The 18644-nt window shown below is 34.6% G+C and overlaps 1 protein-coding gene across 3 annotated transcripts in view; it reads right to left on the bottom strand.

Moving 5' to 3' along the window:
• LOC143237470 (uncharacterized) overlaps positions 1 to 17250 on the bottom strand; it is a 44737-nt gene extending 27487 nt beyond the window's left edge. The window contains exons 1-2 of one of the 3 annotated variants that reach the window (XM_076476749.1): positions 17118 to 17250; positions 8747 to 9252 (exon numbers count right to left, since the gene is read on the bottom strand). In XM_076476749.1, coding sequence (XP_076332864.1) covers positions 8747 to 9239 — 493 coding nt within the window. In that variant the 5' untranslated portion in view covers positions 9240 to 9252; positions 17118 to 17250. Of the gene's footprint in view, positions 1 to 8746; positions 9253 to 16463; positions 16607 to 16908; positions 16928 to 17117 lie in introns of those variants that run through there. The other 2 variants (XM_076476750.1, XM_076476748.1) reach the window with 2 other exon arrangements.
• Between the last annotated feature and the right edge of the window lie 1394 nt (positions 17251 to 18644).

Here is an 18644-nt window from a genome sequence, read left to right as displayed (position 1 = left end):
GGAGAGAACACATTTAAAATAGTGCTGTCATTAAGAGTTGTAACGACAGCAAGAAAGTAAAATGTGGATCACTGTGACCTGAATGTTATACAGACAACATATTGGTGCATCAGTCCCAAATAAAAGAAAACAATGAGCTAAAAAACTGAGACCAATGCATAGTCTAGTTAAAACAACCTCTTTCCAATCCTTATGGAAGCAAGATGGCCAAAGTCCAATATAAGGTTTTATTTGGAAAAGCTTGTTTTCATATTGTTCACTCCAAGTCAACTGCCAACTGTCACACAGCCGAGCCTTAAATACAGGACCATAGTCCAAGTATGGAACAGGCACAGCTGTGATACTGCCAGAGCAGATAGATTTAGTTTCAGTGTTGGTGAGCTCCTTCCTGCGAATACCAACGTGGTCTGATATTCAGAAAAACTGGATAGAAGTTGCTGTTAAAGAGAAATGGGCCAGTAAAGAACTAAGGGAGTCAGTACAAATAGTGCAGTTTGAGTACTGCTTAACTTGTATGTGATCCAGGGCAAGAAAAATGAAGTACAGTTCAGCAGTGAATACAAAAGCTGTAGAGGAGATTCTGCACACAACCACTGAACCACAACAAACCATGGCAGAGCCCACACAGTCACCTGATTTCAAAACATCTGTATTAATAAGAATGGAAGGATGGTTCAAAAGATGTTCAGAAAATAGCAGACAGTATTTCCAATTGGGAGTGTCTGCTTTTCTCAGATGAGTTAAATATAAGTCACATTTGGGGTCTGTAATAAGCCATGGTGGAATGGACTGACCAGTGGATACAGCAATTTTATCCAAGGACAGACCCAATCCATCCAACAGCACCTGGATGTGAAGGCCAAAAGGAGCAACGACAAATAATCTGTTCTGAAAAAGCATGGCCCACTGAGGAAGGAAAACACAACCACAAGTAGGATGCTATGGCAAGAATCGAAGTTTTGAAGCATATAGTAAAGACAGTTCCAAACAGCAGAGGTGCAAAGGAGGATCATGAGACTTTGTATAAGCTCTGGACTGAAGAAGTACAGAAAGCCCTGGTGCAGAGCTGAAGTCCCTGATGATGAATAGGGTCCAGCACCTTCAAGGCCAAGGTCCTGGCAGAGCCATAGGCCAGTGACCCATAGTCTAGTTTTAATCAAATAAGAGCACAATATATCTTTAGCAAAGAAGATCAATCCACTCCCCCAAGTGGTGGAAGAGAAGACATGGAGGATGTTCAATGTTGTACATTTGACTTTTAGCTGTTTGATATGTGGTATAAAGGTCAGTTTACAGTCAAAGATAAGCCCCAAGAACCTTGTCTTTGGGACCATAGGTAGCAAAACTTCACCAATACAGAGTTCAGAATCAGGGTGAATACCCCATTGTCAGCAAAAGTGCATGCAAACAGATTTAGAGAGAGTTAAAACCGACTGCTCTGGTCCACTTCAGTAAATGATTGAGGGCAGTCTATAGCTGCCGCTCAATATACCTCATGTTCAAAAACTGACACGAGATGTGAAAGTCGTCAGCAAAGAGCCTGTTTGCAACAATATGAGGGAGTTGTTTGGTGATGACACTAATCTTTATACTGAAATGTGTGACACTCAAAATACAGCCCTGAGGAACTCCAAGTTCCTGTAGAAAAGGATGGGAAAGTGTCGCACCCACACAAACTCAGAATCTCCTTTCCATAACAAAAAATTTAATACAAATGGGCAATTGGCCACAAAACCCATATAAATGGAGGTCTCGCAAAATGCCATATCTCCATGATGTATCATAATCCTTCTCAATGTGAAAGAATATTTATAAGATGTTATCACTTGAGAAAGGCTTCTCTGATTGATGTTTCAAGTTCAATCAAGTGGTCCACGATGGAGCTCTGTCATCGAAACCCACACTGGATGGCCGAGAGGAGGTTGCTTGATTCAAGGAACCAAACAAGACAAGCATTAACCATCCTCTATAAGGTCTTACATAGACAACTCATCAAAGCAAATGGTCAGTAGTTTGAAGGAATCTTGCAATCCTTTCCACTCTAAGAGAAAGATAGGATAATAATCTGATGCCAGGCATCAGCAAAAATATTCTCCTGCCAGATCTGGTTAGAAACAATCAGAAGAACAGCAACAGAAGCAAGAGATAGATGGTGCAGCATTTTGTAGTGTACATCATCAGGTCCAACTGATATACTGCCAGCTCAATGATAGTCATGGAGAGAATCAGCTCGAAAGGAAAGAGGTGATTGCTCTTCCTGAGTCTTGATGGCTAAGAAAGTAGAAGATGAAGCAAAAGTGCTAGATACCTGGCAAAAGCTTTCACCTAGAGTATTGGCTATGTTCTGGATATCAGCTACTTTCTGGCCATCAGTGAGCAAGATTGAGAGGAGGACAAGATTATATTGCCCATTGACCTATCAAATATTGTCCCATATGATTTTGGAACTGGAGGCAGAAGACATGCTGGTTGTGAACTTAATCAAAAAACCTGCTGGATTTGACATCTTACCCACCAAGCACATGCACAGGCCTTCTGGAAAGCAATGCGGTGTAACAGTGTGTGATACATATTAACAGTATCCCATGCCTGTTTTTGAACCTTCTTTGCCAAGTGGCAGGCAGGATTCTACAACAGACAAGGATATCATGGAAAACATAAATGTTTTAGGAATACAATGAGTAGCTGCCTGTATAATACATCAGTTACTGCTGCCACACAGTCATCTAAAGATAGCTTACAGATGATGGCAGGATCAAGTTTTGTGAGAGCAATGAAAGAGGGCCAATTTGCTTGAACCAGCTTCTACTGGAGAACAAGGAGCAGGTGCCATCGACCACAGTCAATCTCTCTCAAAATTATAGGAAAATGATCACTGCCTCATGGGTTGTCAACCCTCCATCAAAAGTGGAAAAATTGTGAAGGGGAGAAAACTGAAAGATCAGTAGCAGTAAAGGACTAACTACATGCACAAAAATAAGTTTAAAAACCAGTATTGAAAAGAGAAAAGTTGTGATCAGAGTGCATACACTCTACAAAGCAACTTCTCCCATCAATATCAGCACTTCCCCAGAGAGGATGATGTCCATTGAAGTCCTCCAGGATTAAAAAGTGAGGCAGCAATTATTCAATGACAGCATCAAGGGCTGATTGATCACAGGTCTCTCCAGGCAACAAATAGAGAGAATAAACAGTGATGGTACGACCCAAAGAAACACAGATGGCTAGAGCCTCCAAAAGTGTATCGAGTGACAAAGACAGGGTGGGCACATGCTGATCAACTAACAGTGGCACCCCTACATGCACTTGTCTATCCCATAGTCTGTCATTTATGTACAAAGAAAACTGCTGAAAGATGAATGTAACAGCATTTTCCAGAATACTTCCAGTAAGGAAACACAAACAGAATGATAGGTGCTTTGATGTCATCCAGATTAGAACATAAACCTCGACATTTCCATTGTATTTTTATTTATGTATAGGCAAATTGGGTGAAGGGCTCTTCTGTTTATGACCACATGTTTTTTTTTATTGTCCTCATTCAAGGGAGGTCTTTCAACCTCCACTGATCCTGCCCTGAGTTGAATGGACAGGTCTTTGTTGTTGGAAGAGGATTCCAGAGACTGAAGACGTAAACAAATGATTGTTTTACATCTTGAAGTGGAAGAAGAATATGTACCCCAGGAAATTCCCATATCCAAAACCAAAGGAAGTGGATCTCGGGGTTTGCTGGAATGAATGTCTGAAATGGATATGGGTGTTGACGTTGATTCATCAGCTTTTTTAACCATGAAGACAAAAAGACTTTTCATTTGGTTTGAGAACAATTCTTCTGGAAGCACAAAGAGCGTATGTCCGAGATGAAGTAGTGGAGAGTAAATCTCAAGCCTCAGGGTAAGTAATATTTTAAATTATCTTCAAACACTGTACCTCTTTTTCTTCCACCCACTTAGGGCAAGAACAAAAATAGGATAGGTGAGAGCCATTGCAACTGACCCAATGAGGGTCTATTTCACACTGACAGGCATCATGGTACTTGCCACTGCGACGAGCACACGTCAAGGAACCATGGCGTGATGTCTTTGAGTGACTGAACCACTGACACTGTAAACATCTGAGAGGGTTTGGAATGTATGGCCATATCTAGCAATTAAGATAACCTGCCTTGATAGTAGCAGGTGGACATGAGGATGTAAATGTCAGAATGAGGATACTGGTCAGCATCATAATTCCACCTTTGTGAGTGGAGATATGCCTCACTGCAGAAACTCCTTTGGTGGAGAAATTAGCGAGAATCTCCGACTTGGGGATTTTCTTCAAATTCCTCTCAACAATAACTTCTCATGACAAATTCAAAGTAGCATGAGAGGTAACCTCAATAGGTATATCTCCAATTGCCTTTGAATCAAGGAGTTCCACCAATATATCACCAGAGCAAAGCTTTTTGATTGGCTTTGGAGAGCCAGCAAGTTCCTCTAGTCCCTTCTGAATAAAAAAAGGGAGACACTTGCCCTAAAGGTTTGTCTGAAGGAGAATGTAATATAAGAAAATGAGGTACATGTGTAAGAGATGTTGACAATTGCTACTCAGAATCTACAAATCATGGTGGTTTGCCTATGAACTGTTTTTTTTCACTATTTTATTTAAGGTCTTATTTGGAGGATCCCTTATAAAAAGATAATATTTTGGTTCTCACTGACCCCAACGACCATGGAGCCCTACAAGGGGACACACTACAATGCCAAACAAGGACACTGCAGCAACATCAGGGTTTTGTGAGCACTATACCCAAACATCAGCATCAGATACAATATTCACAACACATGCTGAGAACATTCAACCCTGGTACTTGGTTGACCCTAGCTCAAGTGGACTGACACTAGGGGGACCACCCACAGGCTGCCTGTCTACAGATATTCAAGGCCAAAGGGGTGTGTCAGGATTGGACCCCTCAATCACCAGGATCTTCTCCTTCCCTTCATGGATCACCATGCATGGCAAACATATGGGTGAATGTTTAGATTCCAGAGGAGGTAAACTGAAAGAACAGAACCTTTCCTAGGAGGTCCTCTCACCACATATAGAAATCCACACCAAGGAGATATGTACAGGATGGTCCTCCAGAGGCCAAGAGCTCAAAGTCATTCAGAAACACTACCCATCCTAAGAGATAAAATAGGCAATGGTCTAGTTTGGAATAAGGTAAAGGGATACCAGTGTTGGTATTGGAGTGGTTTAGCCCCCAAGCAAAATCCTCCAAAAGAAAAGGAGGAAAGTGGATCTCTAGAAAGGCTTCACTGGTTGTACAATGCTCACTAAAGAGGTTGTATATTACATAGTCAAGTGAAATGAAAAATTACAGAGAATTTGCAGTCCCAAAAGAAAAAAAGAACTTCATAAACAGACTCTGAATGCAAGCTGCATATCTTGGTGGCAAATGCTCAAGGTCCTGTAGGCAAATTGAAAAGAATACACAAGTGTGTGAGATAGTGGGCCAAGTGAGGAAGGAGTTGGGAATTTTAACAAGCCACCCCAAACTAGTAACTTTGTGAAAAAGAATACAAGTATGTTTGGAAAATCGTACCTGGGAATTAGTGAAGAGAAACTAGTTACTCATAAAGAAATAGAATTGCAGTCCCAGACCAAAAAGATGTTCAATGAAGACCTTCAATGTAATTAGAAATATAAAAGGCAATGCTATACTGAACAGAAGAGCACAGAACTGGAAGATGCGATGCCTGCTGATAAATCAGGTAAAATGTTATGAGGACAGGGCAAATGGGATGTGTAACGAGATATCCGGCTCATTGGCTTTGATCATCCATAGGTGGAATCAGAATAACCACAAGGAAGTAAGAAAATTTCTTCATCCAAAAGTTTTGAACAATCAACAAGCAACTGAAGGAATAAAAGTCAATAACTGTACACCAATCTCTGATCTTTCTGGGCACAATAAAGAAGTATTAGTATGAATCATGTGAAGAGTTGCAAAGTCTCTCAAAGGCCTGTTTCACCAATAAATCTGACACTGCCTCATTGAGCCACTGAAGATAAGTAATATTAAATGGATGATGAAAGGAGACAAGTTGAGAAAGAAAGGAGGAGAGAGAGAATGACCATAAGAAAGAATCATAATAACCTGTTTGTCAGCTGAGACATGTGCTCATAGGTCCACAAGTTCAGGAAGATGGGTTCCCACAGTTTCTGAACAATGACTAGATAATCACTGCCAATTAGACTGATGAGAGGGATATTAAATGGAAGTAAAATAAGAAGAGGTGAACAGTCTGGACATGGAAACAGAAAGAAGTATGGAAGAAGGATCAGGGACAGAAGTAGAAGACAAATTGGGGAAACTAAAGAAGTGAAAGAAGACAGGTTACAAGCAGTTTTACTACCTGCAATTCTAGGAAACCAAACACCACCAAAGATTTCTGGATGAAGAAAAGAGCAAAACAATTGCCCTGAAGAAATTGATATGTACTTAAGAAAGGAAGGTATCCCTTCCTAAAAGGTCCCAACAACACAGGAACTAAATATGAAGAAAAAGGGTAGATGAGGTGGAAAATCCCTCTGCAGAAAAATAAAATCCCCAGAAAAGTCATCAGGTGGAAGAGTGAAGGGATTCCATCATAAGGTGAAGGAAGGTGAGGTAACAATGAAGGGTAGTGAAAAAGGCTCAAAGACACAAAAACTGTGCATTGACAGGGAAGCAGCAGATAATAACCAACACACACATCCCACACTGACAAGAGTGACTCCAAAGACTGGGAGTCTGGGAACAGAAAATTTTGGTGACTAATACCAGAATATAATCAGTTTGGTAAGAAGGATGAAACAAAGTTGCTAGAGCAAAGCTGATCCAGAAAGAAATTGGCATGTATAGTTGTATCTGGGGAAAGAGAAGAAATAAAGAAACTGCAAGAAGGAGAATTATGTAAAAGCAAACTGTAAGAGTCAAACAGTGTATAAGTATGAGAAAGAACTGTACATATTCAAGAAATGGGGTTTTGAAAATCAAGAGAAGACCGTCCTTGCTGCATAGTGTACAACACCACACAATTGACGATGGTCATCATATCTTTTACTGATAAAGGATTTCCAGCAGAAATGATGGTAACTTCTTCTGTAAGAAAATTATTCACTCACATCAACAGAAGTACTGTTCACATCAAATTGTGAATTCACATTGAACATAATTAAACTAAAGCCAAATGAAAAAGTACTGTCACAAATCTCAACAAAACCACAACATGCCACTGGCAACAGTGCCAAGGAAAATGAAGAGGATTCACAAATACAAAATGTATGGGGTGTCCCTGTGCATGAAGATGTCACACTTCTACTGGTGAAATGTTCTGCTACATAATGATGTCATCAAGCAGTGATACAAATACATGTGGTTTTACGTGGGATTTGGTGGAAGCTTATCTCTTTCAGATAATGTGAGAACTCATGAAGAAACCTATTCCATGTGCAAAGGTATCTGTTTTGTAAAATATAAAGTGCACATAAAACTGATTCTTTTTCAGTACTGTTCAAAGATAGCTCCAAATACACACTACCAAACCATTTAGTTCTAATAATTGTGAACAGGCCTGAATAATGTTACTCATCATTCAAGTTCTGAGCAATATAAGTAACCCTAAACACATTCTACCTATCATTCAATTTTCTCACTGTGAATAGACTTAAACATATTCAATTTTATTCCCATCATAGGTTCAGTCTTAGGCAATAAAGAAAAGTTAATAAATATCTGAAATCTCAAGTATAGCAAATATATGATAACTGTACACAGTTGCATATCTAAAAGTACATAAAATATAATGAACTTTTTTCTTATTATTATTATTTGTTTCTACAGACATTACCCTGGCAATTGAGGCCAAAAGAACTTCTGAAAGGATTCTTGGTTTTCAGAATCTGAACTATGATTCTAAACTTAAATAACTTGATGTAAAATTGCACAGGAGTTAATTGGAAATATAGTTCAATCATTCTTATGCAAAATTGTCTTTAAGACACACACACCTCTCTATCATATACAATTATTTAAAATTGAGCATGTAACAGTTGGTTTTCTACAGAACAACCCAATCACTTAAAAACAGCCTTATGAAATATTTTCATTTTCCAAATGAAATTTATCTAAGTATTTTTATCAAAATTTATTTGTTTATTTACATAAAACTATATAAATAATAAAAGGAATACACGTATATTTCACAGTAATTTTAAAAAATTAATAAATTGTGTAAAGGTTCAAGAAATAAATTTTTAATGCATACACCAGACTACAAAAGCTGTCATTTCTGACTTCACAAATTAATATAAGCCAGTGAGAACCAATGTATAATAGTTATTGTAATTTTTCTAGTTAAGTAAATGTGATCTACTCTGTAAACAATTGGCTCATTCTGAAAAATGAGACATGTTTACTTCAAACAAAAATACACTTAAATACCAAAAAAAAAAGCATGTTGAAATTTAAAAATATAAAAATAATTATAACTAATGCAACACAGAAGTTACACATGTAAACATTTTTGTCATATAACTTTCAATGGACAAAATGATGCCCAGGATGTTCTTTTACAGAGTTAATCTTTTTTTTTCCCTAAACATTATGCTTACTGACATAGAAAATCAGATGGGTTATTTCATCTAAAATTTTATTTCAGTCTAATTAAACTAAGAGAATAAAAAACTTCACACATACATATTCAAAAACCAAAACACATACCAATAATTTTTCCATATTTGGAAAATTTATCTTCTAAGTCACCCTGAGTCACTTTGTCTGGAGCAAGATTTCCAACATATATTCTACATTCTGCAAGTTTAGGATCACCTCCTATAACATTTTGAGAAGAGCGGTCTTCAAAATCTCTACCCATACTTTGTGGTGGACGTCGATCATCAAACTCTCTTCCTATAGTTGTCAGGGAACGTCGGTCCTCAAAATCTCTCCCCATTACTGTTGTTGGCCGACGATCTTCAAAATCTCTTCCCATTCCAAGTGGTGGACGTCTATCTTCAAAATCCCTACCAATTCCTGGTGGTGGTCTTCGATCTTCAAATTCCCTCCCTACTACTGATGGTGGACGACGATCTTCAAATTCTTTTCCAATATTTGAAGCTGGGCGGCGATCATCAAATTCTCTATTTGGACCCAATGGTCGTCGGTCTTCAAATTCCCTTGCTAACCGATCTTTAGGTCTAAAATTCATGGCCATTTTATTTAATGTCCTAAACAAACAGAATAAAGAAATATGTTTTTTACAAAGATATAAATCAGTTTAAAAAATATTTGTGTGTTGCCAAACAGTATTCAGATGAATTAGAATGTAAATATAATCCAAGTTAGAAACAAATAGGTACTTTGATAATTTTTATGCAAAAACAAACACCTGAAAAAGTATGCTTATGTTTTTATCAATAAATTACTGCAACAACATTATATGAATTAGAACAAAAATAGTTTTGTCTGACAGAAAATATGATGAAAGTTTACCTGCCATGCCATGTTAATATTAAAAAAGTGATTCAAAGTGTTTTTTTCAAATAACTGGCAGTAAATTTTAAAATATGAATGTTTTTCTGTTTATCCCATTTTTTTCACATCGGTTCTAACCAAACAAAAATTGAACACTCACAAGCAAGCTTCTACTACTCCATGGCTTCAAATAGTGATTATGCCTTACTGATTAAGATGATCTTATAGTAAAGTAAACCATACTAACAGTATAATTTTTTTAAGTTAGGGGCACCACAGTCCTCTTAAGGCTTTCAAATTTTCAAATACTTGACCCAGCTGAGTTACCTAACATCTTTTGTTATATAATTACCATTCCCCTTAATAATATCTAATTATAAAGTTTGTTACAACACTGGGAAAAAAAAAAAAAAAAAACATATGTGCAAAAATTTGCATGCTACACAGGATTGGCTACCACTCTATATTCTCAAAAAAACTTATAGCATACAATGAGGTCCTGGATGTTGTTTAACCCCCTGAGTCTAAAACAGTAATTAGATCTCAAATCAGTCAAGATATAATGGAGCTACAAGTTAAGTATTTGTACGTGGAAAAACTCTGAGCCATTCTACAAGTTATGTCATGACCAAAATAATAAAGAATGGATAGTATTACAACAATAACTAAACCTTTTTAGTGGAATAATATTAAAAGCAAGCCAACACAGATGCAGATTAGTATAAATTTTTACCACAACAATCTGTCTGTGCACCCACCAAAATCCTTAAGTTATTTCACCCTTGTTTTGAATACATTTAATTTTCATATTTAATGTAAGCACATAAAACACCTGAAACAGTGCTTGCTTTAATGAGCACATGCAGGCTGTATGTTTAAACCAGAGGTTCCCAACTGGTGGGTCGTGACCCCCCAAGGGGTTGCGAAGCCTTGGCAGGGGGGTCACAAAGCCTTGGCAGGGGAGTCGCGAAGCCTTGGCAGAGGAATCGCGTAGCCTTGTTAGAAGTTGGGATAGCATTAATTTTATTTCATCAATTACATTTTCATGTCACGAGTGCAAAAAGGTTGGGAACCCCTGGTTTAAACTAATATTCAAAAATATATGGAATTTGGCCAGAAAAGTTTTAACACTAAAGGCCATATTTGGATATGATTTTATAATAATGATCTAATAATAAACAGGGTAACAAGTCTATACACTATGCTTCTTCTAGGACTAACTCCCACTTAACAAAAAACACTTTAGTATGTACAAGCATTATTTTACATATTTGCTATCTTTACAGATTTAGTCATAACATATAACAAAAGAACAAAGTACGTAAAAGAAGTATTCTATGATTAGAAGAAAACAAGTATCCAAATAAACTTTGAAAACTATGGTAGAATTATGTATGATTCAGCAATATCATTAATTTACAATTTAACAATCATTATCATTTAAACTAAATGAACTACCTGATGATTTATTAGACTATATTAACAAAAAGAATAACCAATCACCTTTTGTAAAAATGGCTGGTTTGGGTTGAAAAACCTGACAATCACCTAAGAAGTTCAAAACGTTTGCTCCTCTACATAAAACATTTTTTTACACCCAAACCAGCCGTTTTTAAATACATTTTTCTCTACAAGTGGGTTTTCTCGTCATCACCTTTAGATTCTTGTATTACCACTTTCTACACCTAAACCTTAGAGCTTCTTGTTAATAATATTTATTAAAACAAATAGAACATAATAAAATACTCCATTAGCATAAAACACATTCGTAAGTTATAACAAGCATGTGAATCCATAAAAAAACTATCTTCAATTTCAAAATTAATAAATTGGTTGTTAAATGTTTCATTTAATTTTTGTATGGCATCATACATTCAACTTGTGAAGTATTATATGAAATACCATACCCAGTGGATTAGTCTCTATACAATCAATTACCTAATCTATGTCTGAACTAAAAACAATATCTCGAGAATTTTAAGTTGCAAGTACATGGGAAATTCTTTAACTTTAAAAAAGTCTCCTTTATTTGCTTATTTCATGAATTATAATTTTTTTTAATTGCATGACCTCACTGTTTATTCCTCAATGATAAAAGTTAAACATTCCTTAAACAGTTTTCTCGAGAAAAAAACCTTTTCATATGTATTCTTCATGAAATAATACTGTTGTATTTACGTTGTTTTAACTTCCCACATGTAACACCAAGTATTCTAAAAGCTTTGTCATTATGTTTCATGATTCTGAGTTAACCCCTTCTGTGATTTGTCCAACAACTCAGGCACTTTCCATGTTACAAAAAATAAATAAATAAAGAATAAAATAAATCTGCCTGAACTTATTTGTACGCTATCATACATTACAATGGCCTATTTAAATGAGAAATAAATGAACTCATAATAAATTGACTCTCTTTGGACTAATTTCCAAAAACACAATGTAAACAAAACATATACCAACATACATTTTATAGTTCAATAACAGAAGACAGATCAATGTGCTGCTGTGTTCACTTTGTGAGCATCATGAAACAATTTTTCAAGTATGTTATTTTTTGGTGTATTGAGGTGATCAGTAGAAATATGGAAAAATTAATGAATCAAGATATGAGGCTGAGGCTTAATGGTTAGAAGATGCCAACAGAGAAATGAGTATGAGACAAATAAGACAAGTTAGAGATGAATCACAGCTGGAGGTTGGTGAACTTACCATCTATGTCAGTAAGACTTCAAATTATCTTCTCTATCTGGAGAGCAAAGATAGTCTAAATAGTTAACTCCAATGATCTGAGCAATTTGCCAGAATTGATAATAAAGAAATCAAAAGAACTTCATCACTTGCTGCTCTTTCAATAGAAAAAGCCCTTTACATCAGAATTATAGCAGTGGGCTATGAAAAGTTTAAAAAACCTTTCTCAATAAGTATGACCCTACTGAGGAATTTTTTCAAACCAATATAATAATTGCAGCAAAAACGTTGGTTGAAATTTCAATAAACATGATCATTCCACACATTACATTCAGCAGACATGGAATATTTGTAATTGTTTACATTGTCAAAGAAACTGTAATAACAACCTGACATTTGTAAGGCCTAGTAATCTTAATCATACTTGTAATGTGTTGTAATCACTATCCGTGATTACAGTATGATTACTTTTAAAATTCTGAATGTCTTTTTTGCTTCAGAAAATGCACTTCTGGCATTAACATTTTAGAAATGGTATTCACAGCTCTCCAATTACCTGTACATTAGCAAAAGATCTTCAGACATCAATTCATTACCTATTAAGTCAATGCCCCTCAGCACTGAATCACTAAGCTCAGAAGAGCTGATGTAATGAATTTAAAAAAAGAATTAATTCCTAATCCAAAATAAGTGATGCAATAAAATATTATTTACCATCAATCCATTATATTATTTTGTATATTTATTTCAGGCTTCACTGTAATGATAACAGATTGATTGTCAGATTTGATATAATGTTATTCTACTTTCAAAACCTCATATTAAATGTTATTTTTCCAAAGGAAACATCCAAATGCTTATAAAAGCCTCAACAAAACTGTACAGTCACAGCAAGTTAACCAACTTGGATTACTTTTCTTTGTATCCAAGTTACAAATTCCTACTAGGAAATGGCAATCTTCAGATTCAGGTCAACAAGTCATCAAACACACTTTTGTTACATTCACTCAACTGTTGAAAGTAAGGCATTTTGTAATTTACTTAGCATTACAAGAGCACAATTACACCATGCCTTCAAGGAAGTATCTTAGTACAACATTCATTCAAAAATGGCATACCAGACTGGGGACTGAGATCCTAACTTTCCAAAGCATCTGAGATTTGCCTCACCATATACAAATCTACAAATTAGATCCTTCTCTGGAATAACTACAAACTTCATAACTAGTTTTAATGTGCAAAGTGTCATGGTGGCTTATTAACATTTTCGTAGCTCACATGCTGTTGAAAATATTCTTCAGCACTCTGAAAGTATTCTCACATTGCTTGACATTAAAAAAAAAAAAGATGTTAAGCATTGTTAAAGACAATGCCTCAAATATGATGATGACCTTTAGCTTGCTTTAAGAGGCAAAGAGACCACTGACCAATGATTAGATAATGATGATGATGTAAATTATGACAATGCAAATGAAGAATTACCTCCAGTGTCAGTCAGCCTTGAAACTAAACATTCAAATCAGCTCATTTCACTAACTTTGCTCATACAACTTGTTCTTAATACTGGTCTAAAGGAAGCTGATTCTGTTAAGTGTGTGTTAAACAAGATATCCAGACTGGTGTCCCAAGCGAACCACTCCACTTATGCAACTAATCTATTTGAAGCTGAAGATGAGGAACATCTCCAATCAGCCAATGCAACCTGATGAAAATCGTAGCTTGAGATATTTAGATCACTCTTCAAAATGTCTAAGTCTACTATGTAGAAACTTAATTTCAGTGGAAAAAATCAACATATATAAAACCAACATGGCTAAGACACTTGATGAAATTCTGACTTTTTGAACAAACCACAGGTATGAATAAAGAAGTTACATCCAGGATTGTACTCCCTTATATCTGTAGGTTTCAAACTGAAAACTAGAGCAGTCCTCAGAGTACAGCAGCATGATATAGATTGGCAGCTATGCAAGTTTAACACACTAATATTCAAAGTTACTGCCACTCTCCATCTGAAATTAAAGTTGGCCTGGTGTACTCCTAAATAGGTACAGGAAGTGAGAACAGCTGTGCAAACCAAAGTAACTGCTATTAACAATGAAACTTCCACGACTTCTGACTCCGATTATGACAGAACTACATCACCACCTAGTTCATGAAGGATGTGACTCAACAGCCAATAAATACAGAACCAAGACAAAGGCCAGACTCTGACACCAAAGTTTCAGAATACTTTAGCAGCCCATGTTTTCCATTAGTATTTTGGAAACAGCAAGCAGATCACAACAATAATGAAGATGTGGAAAGAGCTGCCTGCTTAAGCCTTTAGATTCCATCCTCTAGTGCCTATTAAATGAATTTTCTCAATTGCAGACAACGTCTTCAAGTCAAAAAAGTGCAACTCAACAGAATATCAATTTTTACTATTGATGCTCAATTAATGTAACAGATGAAGGAATAAAAAATTCATATTTAAACTGTTTTATGATCACTTTAGTGATATTTAATTAATTTGTTAACATATTGTGAATCTTTAATGAAAAATGAAAAGTTTGATCTTAATCTTTGATTTTCTGGTGTGTTTTTTTAACGTAATCATGACTTCAATCATTATCTAGAATTTGAGTCTAGTTTTAACATTATAACATCTTGTAATCATACTGAAACTGTATTCAACCCCATATTTAATATGTGAATGTCAAACAAACAGCTAAACACAAAATTACAAATTCAAATTTATCAATGAAAGATTTTCATTCATGTAGGTTCCATCAACACACATTTCTAACCTTATACTCTATATTTTTTATTAGTTTTTACTCTAACTTTTGTTTCTTGTCATTAGCAAATTATCCTAATTTTTTACTTAGGAGTTTCTATATTCAAGAAGTTTCCAGTCATAAAATTAAATCAATGTAATATAATTTTTATTACTACTATTCTACATTAAAATACTTTCCAAGTATCTTTAAAGTAAACTGTTTATGTATTACTGCCAACAGTTCTTTATATTCACTGCCATGGTATACTGTATTGTTAAACTACAACCATTCAACTATAACTTCATTCCATTACAAATAAAATTATAGGCTTTTTATTTTTAAAAAATTTATAAAACCCAATGTATTAATTTATATATATTTATTATATCAATGTTTTAATTTTATACACCTTAACCATTATTACATTTTTCCACTAGTGCTGTATATTAGAGCATTATTTAATGGATTTAACTTTAATTTATTCTGGTTTTCCTGGTTTTAATGCAGCTGATGCCATTCTGCCCAATAAACTATGTCACTTACTATATATGGAATAATATTATACAATGTTATTTCTGTTACATCACTTCCTACCACAACATTCTTTAAAGCCATTTACTGCATTTCTTTCTAAACAACAAATACATATGCATTTCTTTGGCTGACAGTTTTGTCATTCATATTTATGTAGTATTTATCTGTAGTTCTCCTGGAATACTCTAATAAAAAAAAATAAACTGCATTCATTTTATTCCATATGCTTTGCATAAATCATCAGAAAATATATAAACTAGTTCAATACACAGTAATTTGTTTTTACACAACAAATCCTTCCATACATTTTGAGCAACATTGAATATCTCTATGCATGTATCAATTCAGTACATCACAGGTAATCTGACACAATTTCGAAGGACCAATAGTCACAGATTTTTGGTTCCTGCAGTGTAAATCAAAATTGAATAAATAAACCAATTTGTAGGCCTGTAATAGAATAGCAAAATCTCAAAAATTTAAAAGTTTATCTTTGTGGGATTTGGATGGTTTTCTCACCATTTAAGTACAAAGAACAGAAATTTTGAATCTACAATAAGCATATAGCTTATTGCATTGGCTGGATGTTAAGATAATTTTACTGAGTGGAAGCTTTCAACATGTTTAATGAGTACAGAATACACCATTTGTTGTTAACTGAAGTGCAGACATATTTGTTTCAGAACTCAATGTCCATTAATGAACATTAAGTTTTTTTTTAATCTCCATTCACTCAGAAGTTAAGTTCCAAAATCCAATTCTGATACATAAATATGCAGGCTTGCAGCTATATATATATATATATATATATATGTAAAAAAATGTCATTAGGGAAATAATTATAAATATTATCCATCCATTAATGAGAAATTATAACCTTTTAGGTCATATTCTGAGGTATTTTAGTTATAAAATTTCACAAGTATAACCAGTTAATTAATTTAACATTTTAACTGTTAAAAAAACAACAAAAAACTTGCATCTTTGAATTACTGGGTCTTCAGAACGACGAGCCCTCAGGCCAAAGGACCATCACCAGGCCAAAAGAGCTAACCTTTTGTATTGAGTTATGTTCAAAACTTTACTTACAAAATATAAAAAGGCGACTTAGAAATGATTAACAGTCCGCGAGAACTATTAAAACTTTTATCTACGTTACTGAATTCAATATTTCCGGAGCCTATTAATTTAATTATGGAATTGGCGCTTTGCTACACCATTAAACCTACGCTTGTTCTTTGTTAACCTGAAAATAACCTACGAAGATTGAAACGTTGTTCTGCTCTTTATTTTACTTAAAAGTTTTTAATATCCATACTAGCTGTCTTTACAATACAAGCTTACACTATGTTCTATTAGTTCTACTTATATTAAGGAAAAATACTAGTACTACTAATATTGCTACAACTTATAAGTAAAGCATACAATCGCAAAAACTGTTAGGTCCACAACTGACAACTACAAAGTTCTCATACATCCTAAATCCACTAAAAATGAAACATATAGTAAATTTTCAACTCGTTATTAGTACTAGTATCAATATTAACAACAACTGTTATCGTTCTTTTCTTAGGAATTTTGAAGTGACTTCCTTTTACGTTTTAGTTAACCTAACATACCATTATGTTACTTACAATTTAGTAAGCGTTGAGTTGTTAAGCCTAATTCATATATGTTTCGTATGCATTAATACACCTCACGAACAAGAAATTGTAACCTATACTGTAATTTGATGGCAATCGTATGTTTGCACCAATAAGCAAATACCATTCATAAACAAAAATATGTCATAAGTGTTTCTCGTCAGTATTTTCATAATAAATTGTTGAAAACTTACTCATTTATAGTGGTTAAACTATGATATATTATTTAACTTTCCATATAAAATAGTGCGCCAAATATTTTCTTATGTCGCCTAATACTCAGTTTTATAACACAGTCAATATGCATAATTTAATGTTTCTTAAGATTTGTATACAGCAAAAGGTAGGTAAGGGAAAGGTTGCCCCATACCTAAAAATAGGTGTTATTACCATTATTAATTTATAACAGCTACCGTTATGGTTTACTTCTTTAATAAATTTTAAACCTGTGGAGCACCTATGCAGGTATAGCTGTCCATACATAGTATTTTTCTGTCTCTTAAACATTTATAATAAATTAAATAAACTAAAATTCGGAGTGTGCTAAGAGGTATCATGTTTCGACCTGTTAATCCGAAGACTAACAAATACCCAGTGCACAAATTTATTCAACCTGTTATTACGATTTCTTCAAAACTCACTACTATATTTCTGCAACTGTATATCGTTGTTTAATCAATATAAAGTTTCCTGACTTTATTATTTATTCCATATATGCTTATTCTTTATGTGTTATTAAATATCTATTTGGAATTTATTCTTTATCTCTCTTTTTTCATACGCGCGGGTATAACGTAACACTTGATCAAGAAAACAATTAAACTGATCTTGTTTCGGGTTACCCTTGTTCTTTTGTTATTCTCAAATTTAAGTTTATCCTGTTACCGCATGTAGTTAACCTGGCTATATAAAACATTGGATAAGGAAATAATGACTAAAATCCTTCACTTTGTTGGGAAAGTAGTGCCTAAAGATTTCGGTCCAACGAAGGTGGAGGGGTAATAACCAGTAGCCTGGTAACATAGTTACGCTCCATAAGTACGAGATCCTGTTTTAAGTGTGTGTTTTTCTCAAATAAACCGATTTTAACACATGTATAAGACAAGTAGTTCCGCAAATAACAGCAAAGTCAGCCAGTAAATAGAAATACAGGTGTGATATGTTTGATTAAATAACCACTTAGAGAATTTTCTTGGGACACTATGAAAGTAGCCAGCACTAATATAGAAAGAATACTAAAAGTTGAAGCACAAAGTCTTCAGAAAATGCTTGTTTAACACTAATAGTTATTGCTGGAAAAAAAGAATGGATATGCTTATCCTTTATTGATTTTAGGCATGTTAACGATGTAATTTGCATTGATGCATTTCAACTATCGTGAAGAGACGAGTGGGTTGTTGCACTAGAAAATTTACATTAGTTCAATACTTCATATCTGATATCCAAATGCGGAAAAAAAATTGAACAGAAATATTAAATCGAACTCAAAATTGCTTTTAGCTAAGGAGATTGCTTAAA

This window comes from Tachypleus tridentatus, chromosome 13 (genome assembly GCF_004210375.1).
Source record: "Tachypleus tridentatus isolate NWPU-2018 chromosome 13, ASM421037v1, whole genome shotgun sequence".
Taxonomy (NCBI): Eukaryota; Metazoa; Arthropoda; class Merostomata; order Xiphosura; family Limulidae; genus Tachypleus; species Tachypleus tridentatus.
Note: the sequence above shows the minus strand (reverse complement) of the source record. Positions and strands in the feature narration are given on the sequence as shown.